The sequence below is a fragment of the Fragaria vesca genome, linkage group LG6, assembly GCF_000184155.1.
Source record: "Fragaria vesca subsp. vesca linkage group LG6, FraVesHawaii_1.0, whole genome shotgun sequence".
Classification (NCBI taxonomy): domain Eukaryota; kingdom Viridiplantae; phylum Streptophyta; class Magnoliopsida; order Rosales; family Rosaceae; genus Fragaria; species Fragaria vesca.
The window spans coordinates 25,451,537-25,474,265 of NC_020496.1; the positions used below are offsets into that span (position 1 = coordinate 25,451,537).

Here is a 22,729-nt window from a genome sequence, read left to right on the forward strand (position 1 = left end):
GGCAAATTCAAATCAGTGAAGCTGACAAATACAAAACTGCATTTGTCACACCCTTCGGTCATTATGAATGGAATGTTATGTCATTCGGATTAAAAAATGCCCCTAGCGAATTCCAAAACATAATGAATGACATATTGAATCCTTATAGTCATTTCTCCATTGTTTACATTGATGATGTTTTGATCTTTTCACAATAAATTGATCAACACTGGAAACATCTTCACCAATTCTTTTCTATAATAAAGAATAATGGTCTAGTTATTTCTGTCTCAAAAATCAAATTATTCCAAACCAATATTCGTTTTCTTGGATTTAACATTCACTAACTCTAAATTAAACTCATTGATAGAGTGAGACAATTCGTTGACAAATTTTCAGATGTCATTTTAGATAAAAATATATATATACACACATATATATGTGTGTGTACGCCAGAGGCATGAAGCGGCATCGGTTCTTCTGTCATACTTACTATAGGCATCAGTTTGAGGGTGAATTCTGGAATGTACGCAGTGCTCCGAGTACTGCGGCTGTCTGGAGCACGTGTCGAGCAGCGGTTAGAGAAGCTTCTGTATCCAAAAAGCGCGTGATGTGCACGACTCTTGGTAATTCTCCCTCCGCGATCGACGAAAGAGAACAGAGATGACGATACCAGATCGACGACCAACAACATGACTACGCCGGTGCCCATAAGTCGCAGATTGGTGAATGAGATCTGAAGAAGACCGCTCCGATTTATGTTCGAATGGGAGATCGATCAGAACGGATTCGACACGGCTCGTTTCCAGATATACGAAAACAACACAACGGAATAAGAATGATCTCAACACGCCACCGCCCAAACGGATATCGACCCGATATGAAAACGTCGCCATCGCACAGGCCAGATCGATCCCCAGAAAAACCAGACGACCAGAGAAGCAGAGAGAGGAAATTAGTTTCTCGCACTTCCTCACTACCTCTGAGGATTAAAACTTATACGAAACAAAATAAAAAGCCCTGCTCTCCACGTCCACGCGAGACGCGCTAAACGCGCGTTCCTCTTATCCAAAGTAAAAATTTGTAATTTCACGGCTTGACCACGTCAGCAGACAGCCGCAGTACTCAGAGCACTGCGTACACAGCAGACGTCCCCCAGTTTGAGTTGGACGCATGCAAATAGTTTTCTCCATCCATCCTGATGAAGAATACGACATTTGTCAAGAGTTTTTAACCACATGCAAAGTCCAAACCCTAAAACCCCCACAACGCATATCGACACTAGACAAACAAAGCTCTGCCAATTGCTCAGGAACCTCGCACCTAGCAGCTTTCTTTTCCCCCACGTTGCACCCCCATATCTTTTCCTTTTCATCACCTCCGAATCAACTTATAATAAATACTCGATTAAGTTCCAATAATCAAAACACCAGAGAAACCAATATTCAATGGCTACCAAGTTCCAAGAGAACCAAAGCAGTAACGGATCACTCGACCATCAAAACGGTGATCATGACATCGACGGTGATGATCAGTTCAGGTACCTGATCGTTCAGCCGGAGAAGGGAGGCCTCCTGGACCTGGCCAAGTACACAGTGGTGGGAGACATAGGGAGTGGGGTTCGGTTTCTGGAGGGCTCCGACGAGCAAGCTTTGGGCGGCGTTGCGGTGGCGCAGAGATGGGTGATAGTGGTTTCCATCATTGTTCGGAAGATCATAGCTCTTTTTGGGAAGCCTATGGAGTTGACTGGCTACGTTGTCGACTTCATCCTCAACCTCCTCTCTCTCAATGGAAACCTTTTTGGCTTACTCTCCAATGTTATTCATGGTAAGTAAAAATTCATATCTGTCAATTTCTGGGATTTACTTCATTGTTTTGTTATTTAGTGTGCTTTTGGGTGCCTTTTGTATTGTGCATACTAGTCAGTGTTTGTTGTGCACGGAAGTTGTTTTGGCATCTGTCGCTTTGCTTGCTATAGTTGGAGACATGGAGAATGACCATGGTTATGGAATTATTTCTGACTTAAATTTTATAGGCCTATCCTGGAATTAGTAACATGTTACATCTAAGAGTCTAATGTATATCGAAGTAGATCAGTAATGGGTTGACATGTTAATGCCTTGTGGACTTTTCCTTGGTTATGAGTGTGATGACAGATTTGTTATTGTAATGGAAATTGGGGAAGCAGGGACGGTGATGGTGCCGCAGAGGGGGACCGAGACTTTCATAAGTACAATTGGTCATTTAGATGGGAGGATAAATCTGTACAAGAAGGGTGAAAGATTAGCAGAAGACATTGTTGCTTCTGTGAATTCTGAAGAAACAAGTATAACGGCAGAACTAGGGAACAGGGCTCTTATGGACCTCTGCATCATGGCTTCCAAGTTAGCATATGAGAATGCCAAGGTCATTAGAGGGATCGTCACTGACCATTGGAAGGCAAGCTATTCTAACAACTGTTCTGATATCTATCTGAGATTAAACTTTCAGTTACTCATCCATCATACATATATACTAACTAGTTCGATTTTGTCGTTGAAAACAGATGCATTTTGTGGACTTTTATGACTGCTGGAATGGTAAGAGTTATATCTTGAATCTGAGTTTGGTTATCAAAATTTTGAGGTTTTAGGTTTGCAGGTAACGTTTATCTTTCTTCTCCTTCATTGATGATTTGATAGATTTCCAAAAGCAGATGTCCACTCAAGTGTTCATACTTTGTGACAAGCCTAAAGATGCAAATTTTATAATGGTAAGTTTCCGGGGGACAGAACCTTTTGATGCCGATGATTGGAGTACTGATTTTGACTACTCTTGGTATGAAATTCCACAATTGGGTAAAGTACACATGGGATTCTTGGAAGCCATAGGCTTGGGCAATAGAACTGATGTTGCAACCTTCTACAATCAAATTCTTGTATACAATCAACTTCAAGAGAAACACAAGTTCACCCCTCAACAAGGTGTTGAGGGTAGCGAAAGGCCTTCAGATGGTATAACAGCACTATCCTCCAATGGCTTCAAGATCGTTCCACCAGATATGGTAAAGAAGAGTGCATACTATGTTGTAAGAGAAAAGCTCAAGAGCTTACTAGAGGAGCACAAAAATGCCAAATTCATTGTTACAGGACATAGTCTAGGTGGGGCGCTCGCGATCTTGTTCCCTTGTGTGCTGGTGTTGCATGAGGAGATGGAGTTGATGGATAGGTTGTTAGGTGTAAACACATTTGGACAGCCAAGGATAGGGAATAGGCAGCTTGGGAGGTACATGGAATCTTATCTGAATAATCCGGTCCGAAAGTACTTCAGGGTTGTCTACTCCAATGATCTTGTCCCCAGGTTGCCTTACGATAGCAGAACCTTCTTGTTTAAACATTTCGGGGTCTGCCTTTACTACGACAGCCTATACAAAGAACATGTACGTATTCAAGTCATTCTCTGTACACTTGGATTTATCTAATTTTTGCTTGCAGTAACCCGTTTCTTATAACATACATCAAACATTAGTGCTTAAATTGACACAGTATATCTTTGTCAGTCTTTGTCACTGTAAATTGGCGCTCCTAACTATAATAGTTTATTTTCTCCAGGGGATAGTACTAATTGTTGAGAGTTCTTGAGGGATGCATCTCCCATTATGGGTTTGAATCATGTTAACATCTGTTCAACTTTTTCATGTTTCATCATCTTCTAGTATCGACTCATTGTCTTCCTTGACATGTGTATATTTGAAGGTAACTAAGGAGGAGCCAAATAAAAATTTCCTTGGCCTGGGATATCTGATGCCATCGTATCTGACTGCTGCTTGGGAGCTACTAAGAAGTTTTATAATGGGGTACACATATGGACCAGAGTACAAAGAAGGGTGGTTTTCCGTTCTTCTAAGGATCGTAGGACTTGTTCTTCCTGGATTCTCTGCTCATTCCCCTACAAATTATGTGAACTCGGTGAGGCTTGGAAAGGAACGAATTGTCCAAAGTTATTAGTAGATTAAATGTATGAACTATCGAGGCAGCAGAGCATGCATATACACTCTGCCTGACCTTTGTGATGTATGTGTCTAGTGTGATCAGAACGTAGTGATGGTAGTATACTTGGTCATATTATTTTAGATGAAGATGATACAGAAGTACGGTGTGTAAATAAAACGGAAATATACCGTAAGTTAGAAGGGAAAAAGAGAGAGAGAGCTTGTCCGATGGAATGAATCAAGGATTTGTTTGAAAAGTGAAAGGTGAAATGCAAATAATTTTTACCAGAAATAATGTTCATGTTTTTTTTTTGAATGGGAATAATGTCCATTATGTTTACATCGTTAATGGTTTATTGCAGCAATGATATCTGAATATATGGTTTTAACTTTCAAAACTTTATGTACGTAGACTACGTACTATTGTTTTTTGAACAGGAAGCTGTGTCAACACCTAATGACGGTTTGAACAAGCAGATCAGCAGATCATCTTACTACATAAATCGAATATATAGTAAGAGATCAGTAGATCAGTATATCTTATCTGCAACGAAGTTCTTATTCAAATGATCAATGACACGAGGAATTCGTATAATCCGCATCAAAGTTGGCTTCACAAAAGATCAGATCATGCATGAAGAAAATTACTTCGAACTCTTTGATCATGTGAAAAATGTATATATATGGTAAGAGATTTGATGCCCCAAGGAGGATCAAATAACGAATTGTTTCTAAAAATTGGGGTAGTAGATTATCAAATGTCAAATATAAAAACTTATTATTTCCTTTGTACTTTGTATATCTCAATTTTTCTACCATTCAAATTTACATGGTTAAGCATAATTTATTTGGTTAACAACCGACTGCAAGAACATCGAAAGGGAGGACTTGACAGGTCATCATTGAAGATGCCAAGTGGACGTGGATGAGTGTCTCCGATCCATCTCATCACGCCGTGTGGATGAATGTCTACGTTACAAATCAGCTACACACCTACCTGTTCTTGCTGAGGTCTCGAATACCATCGTTACAAGTACTAAGAGATTTTTTTCGACTGGAACAAGTACTAAGAGATTATGATACAGAATTTATGAATAGAACGTTAACAATTAAGGAAGGCAGATGTCGGTAGAGTACCACTGCCTGACCCTTGCGGTGTCTTTGTCCTTAGCAGGCAACAATGGCTTTGTGCAGCAGCCTATATATGCACACGTACGTAACAGTACGTTATCTTAGCTTTCTATTATAGCACCTGGCTCGTTCATTTCTCTCTAGCTCCGAGTGTACACTTCAATGGCTTCTAAGTCCCAAGAGAACTACATCGATGGAGGACTTGAAGAGAGAAGAAGATGGTGATGAACAGTTCAGCTACATGCTCTTCTTACCAGAGAAGGGAAGCCTCTGGGACTTGTTTAGGTACGCCGTTTTGGGGGACATAGACAATGGGGCTCAGTTCTCAGTTCCTGGAGAGCTCGGAGAAAGAGATGGTGGCATGCGTGGCTCAAGAGCTTAGATGGGGCATGGTGGTCATCCTAGCATTCCGCAAATTCGCAGCTCTTTTTGGGAAGTCATTGAATTTGAGTGGCAACGTTGTCGACTTCCTTCTGAACTTGCTCTCTCTCAATGGGAACCTCTTTGGCTTGCTTTGCAATCTTCTCCATGGTAACTAAAGATAAACCCTTTTACAACTATTTTATGTCATCACTTATGTTTTGGTTGTGCTTCACTACTAAGCATGGATATAGTTCAAAAATGGTTCCCTTTTGGAATTCTTTGTTCATACATTCTATTAAGAAGTTGTGTGACTTGTGTCTACTTACATAGTTACATATGCATTCATCCATGCTAATGAGTAAGCAGGAACAGTGGTAGTGCCGCAGAGGGGTACCGCGAATTTTGTTAGTATAAATGGTCATCTGGATGGGCGGATAGATCTGTCCAAGAAGGGTGACAGCTTAGTAGAAGACATAGTTGCTTCTGATAAATCTGAAGAATCAAGAATGCAATCACAAATGGGAAACCCTGCTCTTATGGAGCTCACCATTATGGCTGCCTGACTTGGCTCATAAACTCGCAAGCGTATGAATCTTGTCAAGTAAGGGAAATATTTAGACCTTAGTTATCGTACCACGAGGATTAGGTTGGACCTAACCAAGGTAATCGGCTTAAGAATACTAAAAGGCACACAAGAAAAATAAAATAAAGACAAAGAAAACTATAAACAAACACTCAAGGCACCAAGCCTTGGCAATGCTCGGCCTAGCTCACACTAAGCCTAATCAAAACCACTAACTTGTACCTTAAGGGTGGTTATGCACAAATGAGTTGATAGTTGAAAAGAAATTGAATTGGGGATTAACTAAATTAATGCAAACTACAATGAAAAGTAAACAACTAACTAACAAGTTAGAAAGTAAATTTGGTTTTTCAAATCAATGGGGACATGGGAATGGTCTTGAGGCCAACCTCATAAATACATGCATTCCCTAATGTGTCAAGTCTCATATCTAATGCCGGTCAAGTCTCATATCTATCCTTGAGGCCAACCTCATAACCCTCTTGTAAATATTGACGCCAACCTCATAAATACATGCATTCCCTAATGTGTCAAGTCTCATATCTAATACCGGTTAGGGCTACTAGACCAATTATCCTTACGGTGTATCGATTATGCCGGTTAAGGCCACAATCAACTCTCTAATATAGGCACTACGCCGGTTAAGGCTGCAATATCTAAATTAGAGGCCTAGAGTGCAAGATAATAGAGACCCAAGCAAGCTTAGCTACAATTAAGCTAGCTAATGGTTACCATGCTCAAATCCTAGATGCCACAAGACTAACAAGTAGTCAACTCATTATTTTACTCATCACAATTGCTCACAACATAATTTCAAAAGGTGACTAGGCCTAGAAACATGCTTCTAAGGACCAATAAAAATTGCCTACACAATGAAAATTGTATGTATTATAATTAAAGCATCAATGTCATTACAAGATGGGTTAGGGCTTCACAACCCTAACTCCCAAAGTCAAACTACTCACTACCCATTAGCAAATACATCATCCAATACATGAGAAATGAAGAGAAAGGATAGAGAAGAGAGAAACACAAGCTAGGTTCACCAATTGCTATGAGCAAGTATGAACCACTTGAAATTGAGTTTCCTCTCTTTACCAAACTTAAATCTCCTTGTGTTGGTGAAGCCTTGATGCTTGTTGGTGAGAGCCCTTCTTAATCCCTTTTGAAGATGAAAATGGTCTTGAGGAGAATGGTGGCCTTGAGGTGAATGGAAGAGAATGGTGAAGGGGTGCGGCTGTGTTTGTGAAGAAGAAAGAAGAGAGGATAGAATGAGATGGTCCCCTAGGTCTCGGTGAGGCTGGTTTTGATGAAGAGGAGCAGCTGCCACGTGACGCAAGCTGAATGGAGGAGAGGACAAAAAGGATGAAGCTTTGTGCTGCACGGTTGCACAAGATTTGTTCACCTCAATTAATCATACAATGATCAATTAATGATTAATTAGCTTAACGAAACTCCAGCTCTCTTTAATTTCAAATCCATGTGCTTCAATTTTGCTCAAATATCACCATTTTCTATCCGAAATCCAAATTTCCACTTATTTTTTACAAATAAATAAAATTAGATTAATTACATTATAATTAACTTAAAGATTAGTTAAATCCTAACGTTAAAGTAGTAATTACGTATATATAAATGCACGTAATCACTGCCAAGTTAGCATATGAGAATGCCAAACTCATCAGAAGAATCGTTAATGATGATTGGGAGGCAAGCTATTCTACTCTTGTTCTGTTTCTCCATTTTACATCTTTACAATAGATAGTACTTACTAGTTCATGCATTAACGGTTTTTCTGATCACTTTGGCATTCTTGTTTTGAACTTTAAATGAAAGCAGATGCATTTTGTGGATTTCTACTATTGCTGGAATGGCAATCCTAGCCTGTAAATTTTGAACATGACTTAAAAACATTGTAGAAGTCAGAAGCTTTATATGCCAAATTATGTTTCCTCCTCCTTATTAGATGATGATTTGATTAGATTTCCGAAAGAAGTTGACGACCCAAGTGTTCATACTTTGTGACAAGCCTAAAGATGCAAACTTGATCCTAATCAGCTTCAGGGGCAGAGATCCACTTTACGTTGATGATTGGAGCACTGACATTGATTACTCTTGGTATGAAAATTCCATATTTGGTAGACTAAACATGGGATTCTTAGAAGCCTTAGGATTGGGAAAGAGAACTACTCCTGTAACCTTCCACAATCATCTTCAGATAAGAGATCGATACAAAGTACCTTTAGAAGGAACCGAAGCATCATCTTCTAATTCTGAGGTGGCCATTACTACTCCAAACGAAAATTTTCCAACAGAAACGATAGCAGTGAGTGCATACTATACTGTAAGAACAAAGCTCAAGAGCTTACTAGAGGATCATCAAAATGCAAAGTTCGCAGTTACAGGCCATAGCCTAGGTGGCGCACTAGCCTCATTGTTCATTTCGGTGCTGGTATTGCATGGGGAGATGAATGTGATACAAAGGCTGCTTGGTGTCTACACATTTGCGCAACCAAGGATAGGAGATTACCAGCTGGGGCGTTACATTGAGCCACATTTGAATAATCCGGTCCCAAAGTACTTCAGGGTTGTCTACTGCAATGATTTTCTGCCCAGGCTTCCTTATGATAAACGGAACTGCTTCTATAAGCATTTTGGGGTGTGCCTTTACTATGATAGTCGATATATTGAACAAGTATGTCTTCCAAGCATTTAGTTTTGCCTAAACTCTATCAGCCAAGATTATTTTTTTCCTAATCAATTTCTAGTATTGAGCATATCTTGTTTCATGTTTATATGTTTGAAGGTAATGGAGGAGGAGCAGCCAAACAGAAATTACTTTGGAATGAGACATCTCATGGCACATATTCTGAATGCTGCTTGGGAGCTAATGAGAAGTTTGACAATGGGGAACATATATGGACCAGCTTATGCAGAAGGGTGGCTCTCCATTTTGGTAAGGACAAACGGACTTGTGTTTCCTCGCATGTCGGCACATTTACTTTCAGATTACATCAACTCGGTGAGGATTGGGAAGGAGGGCATCATTCAAGTGTCCTCTTCCTAAGAGAATAGTGCCATTACCAGAGTCAAGTAGATGCACCTTGGATAGGTTTGTTTATAGTTCATGATGTGTTGGAGGCTATTGAACCAAGGGATAAGAAATCTAACGCTACCACATCCTGATATATTTCCATCATAAAGTATTGCTACAATAGAAGCAATTCATATCAAAATCCAATATGGTAGTTACAATGCAAAACAATGCCAAATCAAATCATCAAAGCCTCTCTGTTTGAACATATGCAAATTCATATCAAACTCATATAGTAGTTAAAATTGTGTGCATATAGCTTTACACTGAAAAAACTAAAATTGAATCAACCAAATGTCCCAAACAAAACCTCAACTCAGTAAAGAAAGAATGAAATCAAAAGTGTCTGTAACCCAAAACATTCTTGGCCGTTGCTCTAACAATCCTCCTACCTGCCCGGTTTTCACCACCACCACCACCACCACCACTATTAATAGCACTAGCAGCAATGGAAGACAAGCCCTTAAGCTCTTCAAGACTTGCATAGCTCTTTCTCGACATCAACCTGTTCTTCTCCACAGCACTCGCCGACTTACTCCCTTTTGAACTCGACAAAACCCCGCCGTGGTTCCCTTTCGACCACGGCGGAGTCATCTCAAGCCTGCTCGCCGGCTTACGGTTCTCTTTCTCCCTCCTCAGCACCGCCGAGAAATCCGGCACAGATTGAGCCACAACACAAGATGAAGATGAATAAGCAGAACCCTTTCTCCGCGGCACATTACTGCTCGGAACAGCAACCTGAAACTTGACCTGTTTCTTAACTGGAGTCGGTTTCGACTCTTTCTCTTGTTCCAGTTGATGTTCATCTGGGCTCATTTGATACTTGCTTCTTAGCTTGGATTCTCTGAGTTCAGCATAGGCATTGTATCTTGGTCCTCGCTCCATGTATTCGGGTTCGGATAGCGGAACCGGGTTGTGGGAGAGGAGGAGAGATATGGGGTCGAGGGCGTGGAGGAGAGACTCAAGAGCTGCGCCACCCACTACAGCGGAGCTTTGTCGATGCATAGTATCTGCCATTGATCTCTTATTCTAGTTGTACTTTGTTTCTGAGATTGAGAACTCAGAGCGTTTACTTTGGTTGGAGATCTAATAAAGGGTAGTGAAGATTCTTGTTTAGCTTGTTGTAAATTGGGGCTTTGATCTCTCTCTTCTGCACTTTGCAATTAAAGTTTATGGGTTGCAACGGTCGAAAATAGAGAGCTTTTTCTTGCTTCCAACGTTCTTATTTTTTGGTGGGTCCCGTAAAGGATATAGGAAAAGTCAAAAAGACGTTTAGTTTTGAATTACTTTGGATCCTTTTTTCTCAACAAAGAAAGAAAAAAAAAATGATCCGGCAAAATGATGGTGGTATAAAAGCCTTTTGTGGATCTTTTCTCGTCCGATGAGAGACGAAACCCTCCCGGAAATTTGTCGCTTTACTTCCCGGAATTTTGATTTGCCATTTTTATTTTTTGAATATATCTAGCAATTGAGTCAAATAATAGTTTGATGTTTTTTATAACGTTTTAAAATATTATAGAGTTTGAAGTTAATACTCATTTGATTGAGTAAACCGTAAATGATTTGTTATATAATGATTTTCAAGATGCTATAGTCTTGAAAGTATCGGCATGTAGACTTGTTCATAATGTTTTGTTATATGATTTTTTTCTAACAATCGGTATGTAGTCAATTGCTCGGCGGTTCTTTTTAATTGTGAATGGTGAAGATTGTCACAAGAGTTTTCAACGTGAATGGTGAAGATTGCCATAAGAGTAGGAACTTTTTGATCCACTATGTTCATTAACATAGTCAACTTGTTAAACTCATTGAATTATTGATGCTAGATTACCACCATTAAGCAATGAGGGTGCATTCGGCTTTGCATGCACCAAGTATTGCAACAGTTTTGGCTAATGTTGGAAAATTGATCTTGAGAAATAATACAGAAAATTTCACTCTATCATGTGGGTTTATTAGTTTCAAGTAGCCTACTTATTACACAAAAACAGAAGGTCCCCTTGTATACATTAAACATTGCAACAAATTAATACTAGGAAAATGTACTCCTTACCCTCTAGCACCCAAAGAATTGACAACGTTACAGAGAGAGTTCACCTATGCCATCCCAAAAAAATGTGGTCTCCAAATGTCAATTTCTTTTGCAGATACCCAACATCAATTATGTGAGCAAATGCTGCAGAATTTTCTTTCACCAGAAAACTGAATACTACTGTCTTCATGTATTGGCTTCAAACTGTATGGGCGGAAACAAGGTTCGGGTCCAAATTTTTTAGCCTCATTACAGATTCTACATGTCCTTTCATAGTGTGTAGCTCTCCCAACCTGTGAAATTCAAGGGTCATTTAACCAAGTGCATACTAGGTTGATAGGATGAAACCAGTAATCACACTCCAATACATCTCAAGAAATGCCGGATTGTCTTACCTGGCTATTTCAGCGCGCCGTCTGGCCTGTTCAGCTATCCAAGTAGTGTTTCTGGGGCTACTGGTACTTGCCTTGAACTCCATGTCATGCAATCCTTGTAAACTTCTCTGAGAAAGTACCCACTTAGCTGCCCTGTCTTCCTTCCCATAATCTTTCTTAGAAGTAAAAGCTGTCTGTTGAGAAACAAAAGTAAATAGTAATTAGGAACAGTCATTTCATTCGAAAGCTGGTCATCAAAGACACTAGTGGTAGACTGCAATACCTTTCTATCAAACAATAGATTCCAGGCATCTCCACTCAAGCCATAGCGAACTGCGAATTTGATGATGTCCAAGGGAAAGTAGAAAATCAAACTATACAACCATATGACTCCAGCCCATCCCCATCCAATGCCGCTAATGTAGGCAAAGCTGATTTCTGCATAGACGGCAATCACAGTAGCCACCTAAAGAGAAAAAATAAACAAAATATAACACTGCTGAGTTCCGTGAAATTTATAATCAAGCTTGATGCATATATGTAAATATTGTTTGGAACCGAATTCTCTTAGATCCATTCCTGGAAGTTAAATGTGTAAATGGATTATAAAATAGAACATGTTTTTTCTTAAGCCGTACCAGTTGTGCCACAACAAATGCAATCATCAAGAGAGTTCCAGGTCTCTCAAGAAATGACCATCCTTGACTTCGTGTAACAAAGATGAGAGCTTGACTTATGATACTAACTTGCAGATATACAGCAGATGAAACTTCCTCACTGTTGTCGGATATAGACTTTAAGCCGAAGGTGTCCTGCAGCAGAAGGTAATTAATAAGCAGTGGAAAAAGTAATCCAAGCAAATATGTCTCCTGATGTTTATTTCACATAGAATCTCAATAAACTAAGTCAAGAAGTAGCATTTCTCTGTTTCATACCTCAAAGAAGGTGGTCTCAATTACAATCCAGTAGAAGAACACAGTAACCAAAGCTTGATATGTACCAATGACAATCCCAGTTGCAAATATCTCATTCAACTTCCAACTGTCAGGATGTGGAGAGGGCTTTACCCGATCTTGGGAAATTGTCATGATGGTCCCTAGATTTGAATACATAGTCAGTGTACTGATTTAGCTCAAAATTCTAGGAGCAAATGACTTGAAAATTATTATTCCTCTGTCATATATTTCTGATATATCTCTGATGTACAGTCATAATTCTTAACGATGTCATAAACTTCTGACGATGACAACAATAAGAAGTGCATATAAAGCTAAATGAATACATGAATTTTTTATAATGAAGTAATTGTTGGATTGAATATCTTTGCTTCTTTGCTTTTGATATATGTGCTGGAAATCAATCATTGTGTTTCCTTGACTACAGCTTCCAATAGTTAAAGAAAAGGTTTGAAGTTCATGACCATGGTCATGATACTCAATCCTATTCAAGTAAGGAGAATAAATACAGCTACCATAGATTGAAAACATACCATCATTCAGTATTGCTACAATTAGAACCATGAAAGGTGGGAAGTCATACTCCCATATCAACGCAAGAAGCACGAAACCAAGCTGCAGCACAATTGGGTTTAAAACGTTATGGGGAGCTGAAACAAAATCAGACTAGTGTTGAGTGTAATAAGTTAATTTCAAATTGAGATACTTACCACAATCCTTATGGTAATGGAAACAGCATATATCTGCAAATTCATGGAGCCTAATTAGTTATACAATACCATCTAAGGAATGCAGAAACCAAATGTACAAGTCATGAAATGGAATAAACGAGGAAAAAGAAAAAATTCCAACCAAAACTTACTGTATAATTCTTCATTCTCTGGAATATAGCTCGACTGGTCAGAACAGCACTGACAATGACACTTAAGCCAGGTTCAGTTAAGACTATATCAGAAGCACTTCTTGCAGCATCTGTGGAATCTGCCACTGCTATACCAATGTCTGCTTTCTTTAAAGCAGGTGCGTCGTTAACACCATCTCCAGTCATTCCAACGACATGCTTTTTTTCTTGTAAGATCTTTACAATTTCATACTTATGTTCTGAAAATTAGAAAGCAGTAATAAGCTATGAGACAAGAGTGATCCACATATGGAACAATATGTGTAATAATGTCACACACAGACATGGAAAAACACAACCAACCCCTCACCACCACCGCCCAACCCCCCCCCCACCACCCCCCCCAGTAGCTGTCTCCGTCTTAGATGTGGATCTAGAATTGGCCTAATTTCACACTTATCATGATTCCAGAAAGTTAAGCAAACGGTCTCATCATTGAGAGATACCTTTATCTTTATATTCTTCTACAATAAGCAATTTCAAAGATATAATAAACTTCTTTGGTGGGAAGTTACTCAATTAAACATACCGGGGAAGACACCAGCAAAGCCATCTGCCTTCTCAATCAGCTCGTGCACTGGCAGGGCTTCGTGTTCTTCTTCTTTGTGGCGGCCCAATAATGAAGAGGAAGGATACATGTTTGTTCCCATACCAAGTCGTCTCCCTGTCTCCTTCGCAATTGCCAACTGGTCGCCTAATGTGAGAATAAGAATTCAAGGATCACAATTGATGGTCATTTACAATTTTAACCGAAACACATGATAATCAAAGGTCTTTACTAATCAGTGATGAATATCAAAGAAGAAGCAAGCATGAGTAAAGTATCTTGTGTAAACTACACTGCTTGAATTTTTCTATGTATTTGTAAGTTGCCCCTTGATGTGTCATGATAGGTTAACACATGATAATCAAAGGTCTTTACTAATCAGTGATGAATATCAAAGAAGAAGCAAGCATGAGTAAAGTATCTTGTGTAAACTACACTGCTTGAATTTTTCTATGTATTTGTAAGTTGCCCCTTGATGTGTCATGATAGGTTACCTGTAATCATCTTCACAGCGACTCCAAGGTTGAGCGCTCTACGAATGGTCTCAGCACTGTCATGCCTTGGAGGATCAAACAAGGGCAACAACCCACAAAACGTCCAAGGACCCCCAGGACTTTCTTTAGTTTTTTCTGGAACTTCCTGGAAGTAGCAATATGGGAGGCGAAATGTGTCAGAAATGAAATGAAATCATCTCGGTTTTCCAAGTGCTAATCAAGAGGTGGGGTATTGAAAGGAGCAGGAACATAGCCCATATGGCATACCTGATAAGCTACTCCAAGAGACCGCAATCCTCTTTCAGCAAATTTGTCAATGGTGCTATGTACTCTTCCAGCAATCTCATTTTTCTCAGGGCAAAGATCTAGAATCTGATATTGATGATGACATTAGGAAAAGAAAAAAATAGACCTCAGGATTTCGAAATGCTACAACTTTCAAATCAACAAATATATTTCATATACCATTATCATGTCCAAAGGGATCCATTATTAACATATCAGTACCTGTTCCGGAGCTCCTTTGCTGGCCCTATACCAATTACCATCAGAGTCGATGTATGTAATGGCAGTACGCTTGTCCACTGGATTGAAGGGCAGAAAATGCACTTCTGTAATATTTGCTCGTGCCTATATATGAAAGGGGTACATTATGCATTTATAACCAGAATATAATAGAAAAGCAACAGTACAAGTATATAAGTGCACTTTTTATCCCCACCTCCTTTGGATCAGCAAGCATATTGGTGATAGCTGCATCAATTGCGTCTTGATTCTCCATTCTTGCTGCTCTGGCTGCAAATAAGATCACTTGGTCTCTGTCTATATTACTGTTAAAAACCTGCAAAAGTACATATTTGCATATGTTAAGTTGTTAACAAAGCAACATGCCCAAAAAATTGCCATGTCAAGGACACTTAATATAAACATCTTTCTCCATGATTTTGAAAATTACTGTAAATTACAAGTAACAAACTAATTGAAAATAAGAAATTCTTATGGGGTCAGCTTTCATACCTCAACCAGGTTTTTATCAACAGTGAGGCGATTCAGGGTAAGAGTTCCAGTTTTGTCACTACAAAGGACATCCATTCCCGCCATTTCTTCGATTGCTGTCATCCTTTTTGTAATGGCACCCTTAATTAACAGATATAAACAAAAAATGTTAAGAACAAAATATCACTATGAATATCTGGGATTGATGCTATATTGGTTAATGAGAAAAGGATAACATTTTTTCCTCTCTATACATATTCAGACAACTCTTGTAAGTACATATATTTCTTAGGCATCACTTATAGCATTATAATCACAATTTGGTTTCCAGTTTATAAAAACGTACATAAACTCTTTGACCATAAAACTTAATGACTATTTCAGAATAACTTGGTGGGTCAAAATTATAGAGAGATGCACCTGTTGAGATAGTCGATGAGAACCAATTGCAAGTGTCACAGATAACACTGTTGGCATAGCAATTGGAATTCCTCCAATTAGGAGCACAAGAAGGTTGTTGATTCCATCCCTGTAAGAACGTTGCTGTATGGGGAACATGACAATGATTTCAAGAACCATTCCCACGGCTATAGAGCAAATGCAGAAATTCCCAATGGCAGTAAGGACCTGCATAAAATCATGTTACTGATGTCACAATAAGACATTTAAGATTGTGAAGTGATTATAACTCTCATGAATTGCATCATAGGAGAATTTATTATCAAGAAAAATGTATTAGCCTATTAGGCTATAGATTCAGAATCCCTAATCACCTGCTGGAAATGTCCCGTAACTTCAGTGGAGTCAACTAAATGTGCTGCTTTTCCAAAAAAGGAGTGAACTCCGGTTGCTATCACTACAGCATCAATTTCTCCATGCTTACATGTTGAACCAGAAAACACTTCATCACCTGTCCGCTTGGTGACAGGTAGAGACTCTCCTGTAAGAGCCGACTGCAAAAACCAAATCCAAAAATATTACTTCATAGTTTATACTATGATCATATTAACTTGAAGCAGAATAATTTACAAGTATCTCTTCTAGTACATTTCTAAGCCAGCAAATGGTCAATCAAGAAAAAGAGAGAGCTAGGTAACTGCTCGTTTAAAAAAAAAAAGAAATTGCAGTTTAGTTTTTCAGCAGATACCTGGTCAATTTTCAGAGGGTCTCCTTCAAGTAGACGAGCATCAGCTGGAACTATATCCCCGAGCTTTATGCTAATTATGTCTCCTGGCACTAAAATACCTGCATCTTGCTCTTGCCACTGCCCATCTCTGAGAACCTGCATCGAAAGAGTGTGAGTGATGAGCCATTTGTGTGCAACAGGTGATATTCTGAGTGGAAGGCATCAATCAAAGAGACATACCCTTGTCTTTGGAGCTAAACGAGCCATAAGAGCTGATGCAGCATTTCCGGCATTGTTCTCCTCGATAAAACTAATTGTTGAATTGATTATTAATAGGACAATAATCCCAACAAAGTCTTGCCAGTCAGGACCCTCACCCTGGAAAATCATTGCAGCCCAGAATAAATTACAAATCATATATAAGTTGATCTGAATTGAAAATACATATCTAGTCTAAGACTACTTACTCCCCCATTAGCAAGGACGAGTGCCATAACTGCTGCAGCTTCCATAACCCATGACAAGGGGTTCCACATAAAACTAAGGAACTTCAAAAATTTGTTCTCCTGGAAAATAGTATAGGATTTTAATAATGTTAGGTATACACTTTAATTGTATAAACTTAATGACCAATCGACATGCATGCTAGAACAGCACGTTTGTTTGCATTTGGGACAAGGTCCTGCCCTATGGTACCATAGGAATTTCATGATGAATTCAGTATCAATTCAGAAAGAACCCAAAATCTGTTTAACCTATTGGAAGCAATCTCTCTATTTTCTGGTTTCTCTAGAGAGCTAGTTGTGTATTTTCATATTCTTGTCAACTGTCGTTTAATCATAATGGTAGTACTTAAGCAGGTATTGAGATGGGTAAATACAACTAGGTCCTATATAAAATCAGCATTTGAATATTAGCCAGAGTACCACTGAAACCCAAAAGGCTAAAGGATTAGGAAATTAGACAGCATTTGTATGTCAACCTAATCGCCTCTCAGCACAGGTAGCCTATTCTGCACCTTGAGATGTGGAAAAATGCTGAAAAATAATGCATATACATGCAGCCCCACCTAGCACCACACAACCTTGAAAATAAGTGGAGATGAAGGCGAGATTTTCCAAATCAAGTCCTCAAAAGAATCTCTGATGAGCAAATTCATCAGGAACCTTGTCTTTGACTTTTTTCATTTCATCTGTATATTCTCGGTTCTGAATTACTGCTAGTCTAAAATAATGCTACATCCCCACCTTGGAGTCCACCCATCCGCCCTAAATTTTCAGCACATCCTCCCGCTTTCATCTCTAAACTAGTATACTCAATAATGAAGCTGCTTAGCTCGGTCAACCTAAGTTTTAAGCTGCAATTGAATTTTCTACTTTCTTCAAAAAACTGGAAATGAATGTTTAGAAAGCATATATCAGAACTGAGGTTCTTACTGTCTTCTCTTCAAGCTTATTGTAGCCGAAAATGTGCAATCTGGCTTCAGCATCATCAGAAGAAAGTCCTCTAGCTGATGTTCTCAGTTGTTCAAAAACTTCTTCCAGGGGCAAGCGTTCCTGCAACACATGAAGATGATTCAAAATGCTATAAGGGAATGAATTTATAAACGTGGCTGCTGCAATGTAGCTCATGAAAACATACCAAATCAATGCCATCTCTATTGAAATTCTCAGGATCCAACAATGGCTTGTCCAGATCTTCAGCCATGATTCAACCTTCAAATCCCTGTAGTAAAAAAATCAATCAAATGCTCCTCATTAACACAATGCAAGCATCAGTTCCACAGTTGAAGTAAGTAGAGAATCAACATTACAATTAAAAAAAAACATCCTTGACATTAGAAAATTTCCCATCACCAAATACAGCTTAGTATTCCTAAATCCTAAATCCACTAAATCATCCCATCTCGGTTTTCCTCAACTTCAAATCTTACCATGCAAGAAAAAACAAAAATCACCGCATTCCCCCATACCCACTTCCCAACTAGCTCTACCTGGTGATTAAATCCTAACAAACACTAGAAATCTATAATTCCACTTCAGATTTCGCATCTTCTGATATAAAACCCAATGTCATTTGAGTCAGGCAATTTCACAAACACTTGGTGTGCATCCCACTAAGCATACTTTTCACTTCAAGTATTCACAGTTTCACACTGAACTAACATAAGCAAGACACAAATGGTACCCAGTATGAGAATTCTATCTACAAATGTGTACAATGAATCAACTTACAAGTATCCAAGTGTTCGTTTTCAGAAGCGAAAGAGGGACCAAGCTCCTTCCTTCTTCTTCTTCTTCCTCCTCCCCCTCCTCTAGTGGGTTTGCAGAGAGAAGAGTGAGGGGAAGTAGGATTATGAGGCTGTATAAAAGGTGGGTAATTAGAACAACATCTAATCGATTGGGTACTACTAGTTGACCGATGGTTGGGTGAAAAGCTGGTGCCTGCTAATGATCCACATTGGTGTATTAATATGGGTCGCGCCATTCTTGTCTTTCTCGATTGATTATCCGATCGCGATGGTGATCAAGGAGCGAGTAGGTGAAGGACTCTAAAGGCTTAGAGTTAGAGAATGAAGGAAGGGAGGGAGGGAGAGGAGAAGAGACCGTTAGGTTCAGCTACCTTTCAAAAACTGACTGAAGCTAACGTTCGCTCCCTCCAATTTTTTTGTTAAAACCTAATAACGTGCGTACCAGTTGTATGTGTTGCCTGCATTAGTCGGAGTCATTAGATGAGATTGTGATAGTGACTGACACCAAAGGATGTGCCTAATTTAGATAATTACATTTGGACCCCAATAAATTTGGAGAATTTGTAAATCCAATGCCTCCGAAATTTGCTCCCTACACCCGAAAATGTGCTCTTCTAACTAGAACGTAGAAGCAAGAAATAATCTGAATCTAGGTATGTCGAGACCACTCTATGATTTTCTTCCTTTACTTTTATCAAATACACACTCGTGCATATCTAATGATGAAATTTTGGTGCCTATCGTACTTCTACCAAAATAAAAGACAAAAAACACATGATAAATTTCAAGTTGGATGCATAGATGGACACATTGTTGAATCATTTTGTTGTACTTAATTTTTCTGGTATTGATAATTACCCTTACATATTACAAATCAAAATCAAATGGTTCACATGCATTATTACCCCCACACCCACCAAAGCAATTCAAGCATCCACTATTCTCTTTGCTCATACATTCTTAAAAAATAAAAACCAAAGAACAACAAGAGCATGGAAAACCCAGCACACCATTCTAACTGTCCTCCAAACCTTCTCAGATTTTGGGTCCCCAATATCTATGTAGTATAAGGAAGATTTGAACATACTAATATCCTTTTCATTCCCAAAACAGACAAGAGAGCTAATTGCTGTGCAGTTTGTATACCTACTAGCTTTTTCCATACCTACCAAAGCCACCTACATAGTTCTCTACATGACATTTAACAAGATCATATATTTTGTAATGAAATCTAATTAATTAGTATGATCATTGACCACACCAGTATGATTAGGTGTTCTTATTTTTGCTCAAACTCTTTCTCAATAGGACTTTTATGCCGTTGATGGTGGCATTTAGGCTTTGTCTATAAGCGACATTGTTCGTCATTGTCACCTAAGTATGTTAAAAATAAGCCTATGTGATCCAGCTTTCTGACTATTTGTTGTTGATCAGATCAAGCAGAGTGCCATTATTTTCAATCTCATTTACGTTGTTTAATAACCAACAATCAAGTCTCACTATATGTTGTTTTTAGCTATAATCTCTAATATATTTGTAGTATTCTGTCTATCACAATTATTCCAGCTAAAATTGCATTTGTAACATGTGACTGTTCTATCTTCAATGGAAAAGTATATTAAGTGCAGCGCATGAGGTGATGGCACAAAACATGTGAGATCCACATTTTGGGTCCTGGGTCATATTTGTATAATCTTTCTAATGTTATTTGGAGGATTTGTAACATGGGATTAGTATAGGAGATTATCTTCATATCAAACTGAGCGATGCCCTCAAAGGAGGAAAAAAGCTTGTACAGATTAACTATTATGTGTATACATGCATGTATTGTAGTTTCTTAATCCGGCTATATATTCATCTTTTGAATCATTATTTAAGAACCGTCTCAATATATTCATTGCTGTTATTCTGTTAACATTAGGAATTATCTCTTGAAATTTTGTTTGTTGCATAGGCTCATGCGCTTGTCCTAGGTCTGGCCTTCTTTTGGGGTTGGGCATGTAATAGAGTTGAATAAGTATACGATGCACTGAATTATCTAAACTGGTGTTTGTGTGCTCAACTGCGGAGATTGTCTTGTCGGCTTGCCATTCTTGTTGATCGCATAGCAGTGTAGAATTTTTGTGGTGGAGGCTAGGTTATGCGGCTATGCCGCTATGATCGAGAATTCGAGATAGTGTTGGTTTTGGGATCTCTCCTGATGAGTTTCCTCTATTCCTAGCTTGAAAAGCTTTTCAATTACATCATGGCTCCCTCATGTTTTATGTCTTGTTTATATTGTCCTAACGTTGAATGGAAGAAGACGTTAAGATAAACAACTCAAATATTACAACTGTGTGAGTCGAACTCATATCCTCTCACTTACTAAAGAGGAGACTATGTCGCTAGACCAAATAGTATTGGACGTTTTATTGTTGAATTAAGATGAACATCTAGAAACATTAGTGATAATACTTAAGTGATTTTCAGTTTATCACTCACTTTAAATCGATCTATATACTTTGATTCCAAATATCTACCTTATCCATTCATCCTTCTTAGGTTGTAAGTTTGTAACCCTCTCATCACATTGTTATGATTGATACGAACTCACATGGTATATATATATATATATGCATCTAACTATTACATTTAAGAGACAAGTGCACAACATCCATATACTGATAGATTTCAAATAGATGTTCTAACACATTTTATGAAAAAATAGGTCAAAACGTTAACATACAATACTGTATTTGATCCAGAGCATGCATCAATGCTCTTTTGATTACTAGTCAACAATTAACCGATTGTATGTTATTAGAGTTTTCAGTTCTGATCAAGATATGACAAAACGTACAGTCTTGTATGAGATTAAACCCGCTTAGTTTTGTTTGTACAGTGGATTACACGGGTTAATCTCATCTATTTATATGTAGAACTAATTTCAGTTTACTCCATCAACTTTAGGTCAATTATCATGTTAGTCCTTCTTCTTTCAATTTCATCAAAAACACCCCTCAACTTCCAATTTTCATCAGCCACGCATGTCCAAACCTCCAATCTCTATCTAATTCCTTTGCCAAGTGATGACTTGATATCAAGAAGAAAGAAAAAAGGAAAAATAGACAAATTACATTCAATCCCACCAAAATCATTAAGGTTAGGGGGTTGTGATGAGAACGAAGATGTGTATCGATATGGGGAAAAAATGGTCCGAAAGGTAACTTTCAGAATTTGACTTTCTTCTTGATATCAAGTCATCACTTGACAGAGGAATTGGATGGAGATTGGAGGTTTGGACATGCGCAGCTGATGAAAATTGGAAGTTAATGGGTGTTTTTGATGAAATTGAAAAAAGAATGACTAATATGATGATTGACCTAAAGTTGATGGGGGTAAACTGAAATTAGTCTTTATATGTATGATCATAGTTGGATTAGCATAATGTGAGAGGGATAGAGATAAGGAGACACATGGTTTATAGTGGTTCATCTCCCTCTTTTGGGGTATACTACATCCACGTAACATGTATTAGAGGTTGGGAGCCTAAGTAGCCCCCATAGTATTACAAGTGATAATCATTGTGTGTTGAGTAAGTGGGAAGGAGTCTCCTTTTATAGGAGAAGAAGACTCCTTCATTTACATGTTATTCAATGTGGGACTAAGGGTCTTATTCTAGTCTCTAAAGTGTTGTATGGAGGTATGTTGGTGAGGCCGGGAAAATGATTTTTGGGTAAGCTTTTGGCGACTTCCGAGTACCGTTGCGTAGCTTGTATGTCAGATTTCAAGATACATGTCGCGGTCGGGTCTCGTTATGGCTCGTGGACCCACAACGAGAGTACTACTTATGCTTAGNGGCATGGTATACTAATCATGTCAATGGTGGTACCAACAAGTCTCATATGGGAATCTNTTTGTAAAGACGTGATGTGCTCTTGCATATATATATA

The 22,729-nt window shown here is 38.6% G+C and overlaps 3 protein-coding genes and 1 pseudogene across 3 annotated transcripts; 2 read left to right on the plus strand and 2 right to left on the minus strand.

Moving 5' to 3' along the window:
* The first annotated feature begins 1,466 nt into the window (after positions 1 to 1,466).
* LOC101300646 lies at positions 1,467 to 4,220 on the plus strand. The gene is made up of 5 exons (XM_004303726.1): positions 1,467 to 1,806; positions 2,168 to 2,418; positions 2,525 to 2,558; positions 2,661 to 3,397; positions 3,714 to 4,220. Exons 1-5 carry the CDS (start codon positions 1,716 to 1,718, stop codon positions 3,963 to 3,965), a joined length of 1,365 nt encoding a protein of 454 aa, XP_004303774.1. The 5' UTR covers positions 1,467 to 1,715; the 3' UTR covers positions 3,966 to 4,220.
* Positions 4,221 to 5,391: 1,171 nt separating this feature from the next.
* LOC101297572 lies at positions 5,392 to 9,093 on the plus strand (annotated as a pseudogene).
* Positions 9,094 to 9,456: 363 nt separating this feature from the next.
* On the minus strand, positions 9,457 to 10,137 carry LOC101297865. Its single transcript, XM_004305736.1, has one exon. The coding sequence runs from the start codon at positions 10,135 to 10,137 to the stop codon at positions 9,457 to 9,459; it is 681 nt and encodes a 226-aa protein (XP_004305784.1).
* Positions 10,138 to 11,045: 908 nt separating this feature from the next.
* LOC101300936 (ATPase 10, plasma membrane-type-like) lies at positions 11,046 to 18,912 on the minus strand. The gene is made up of 21 exons (XM_004303727.1): positions 18,188 to 18,912; positions 17,983 to 18,102; positions 17,014 to 17,112; positions 16,787 to 16,924; positions 16,568 to 16,702; positions 16,194 to 16,373; positions 15,841 to 16,047; positions 15,442 to 15,561; positions 15,146 to 15,265; positions 14,932 to 15,054; positions 14,692 to 14,796; positions 14,425 to 14,569; positions 13,913 to 14,077; positions 13,345 to 13,583; positions 13,193 to 13,225; positions 13,016 to 13,097; positions 12,462 to 12,622; positions 12,165 to 12,338; positions 11,810 to 11,992; positions 11,548 to 11,720; positions 11,046 to 11,445 (listed from the first exon to the last, which is right to left on the minus strand). Exons 1-21 carry the CDS (start codon positions 18,251 to 18,253, stop codon positions 11,352 to 11,354), a joined length of 2,862 nt encoding a protein of 953 aa, XP_004303775.1. The 5' UTR covers positions 18,254 to 18,912; the 3' UTR covers positions 11,046 to 11,351.
* Between the last annotated feature and the right edge of the window lie 3,817 nt (positions 18,913 to 22,729).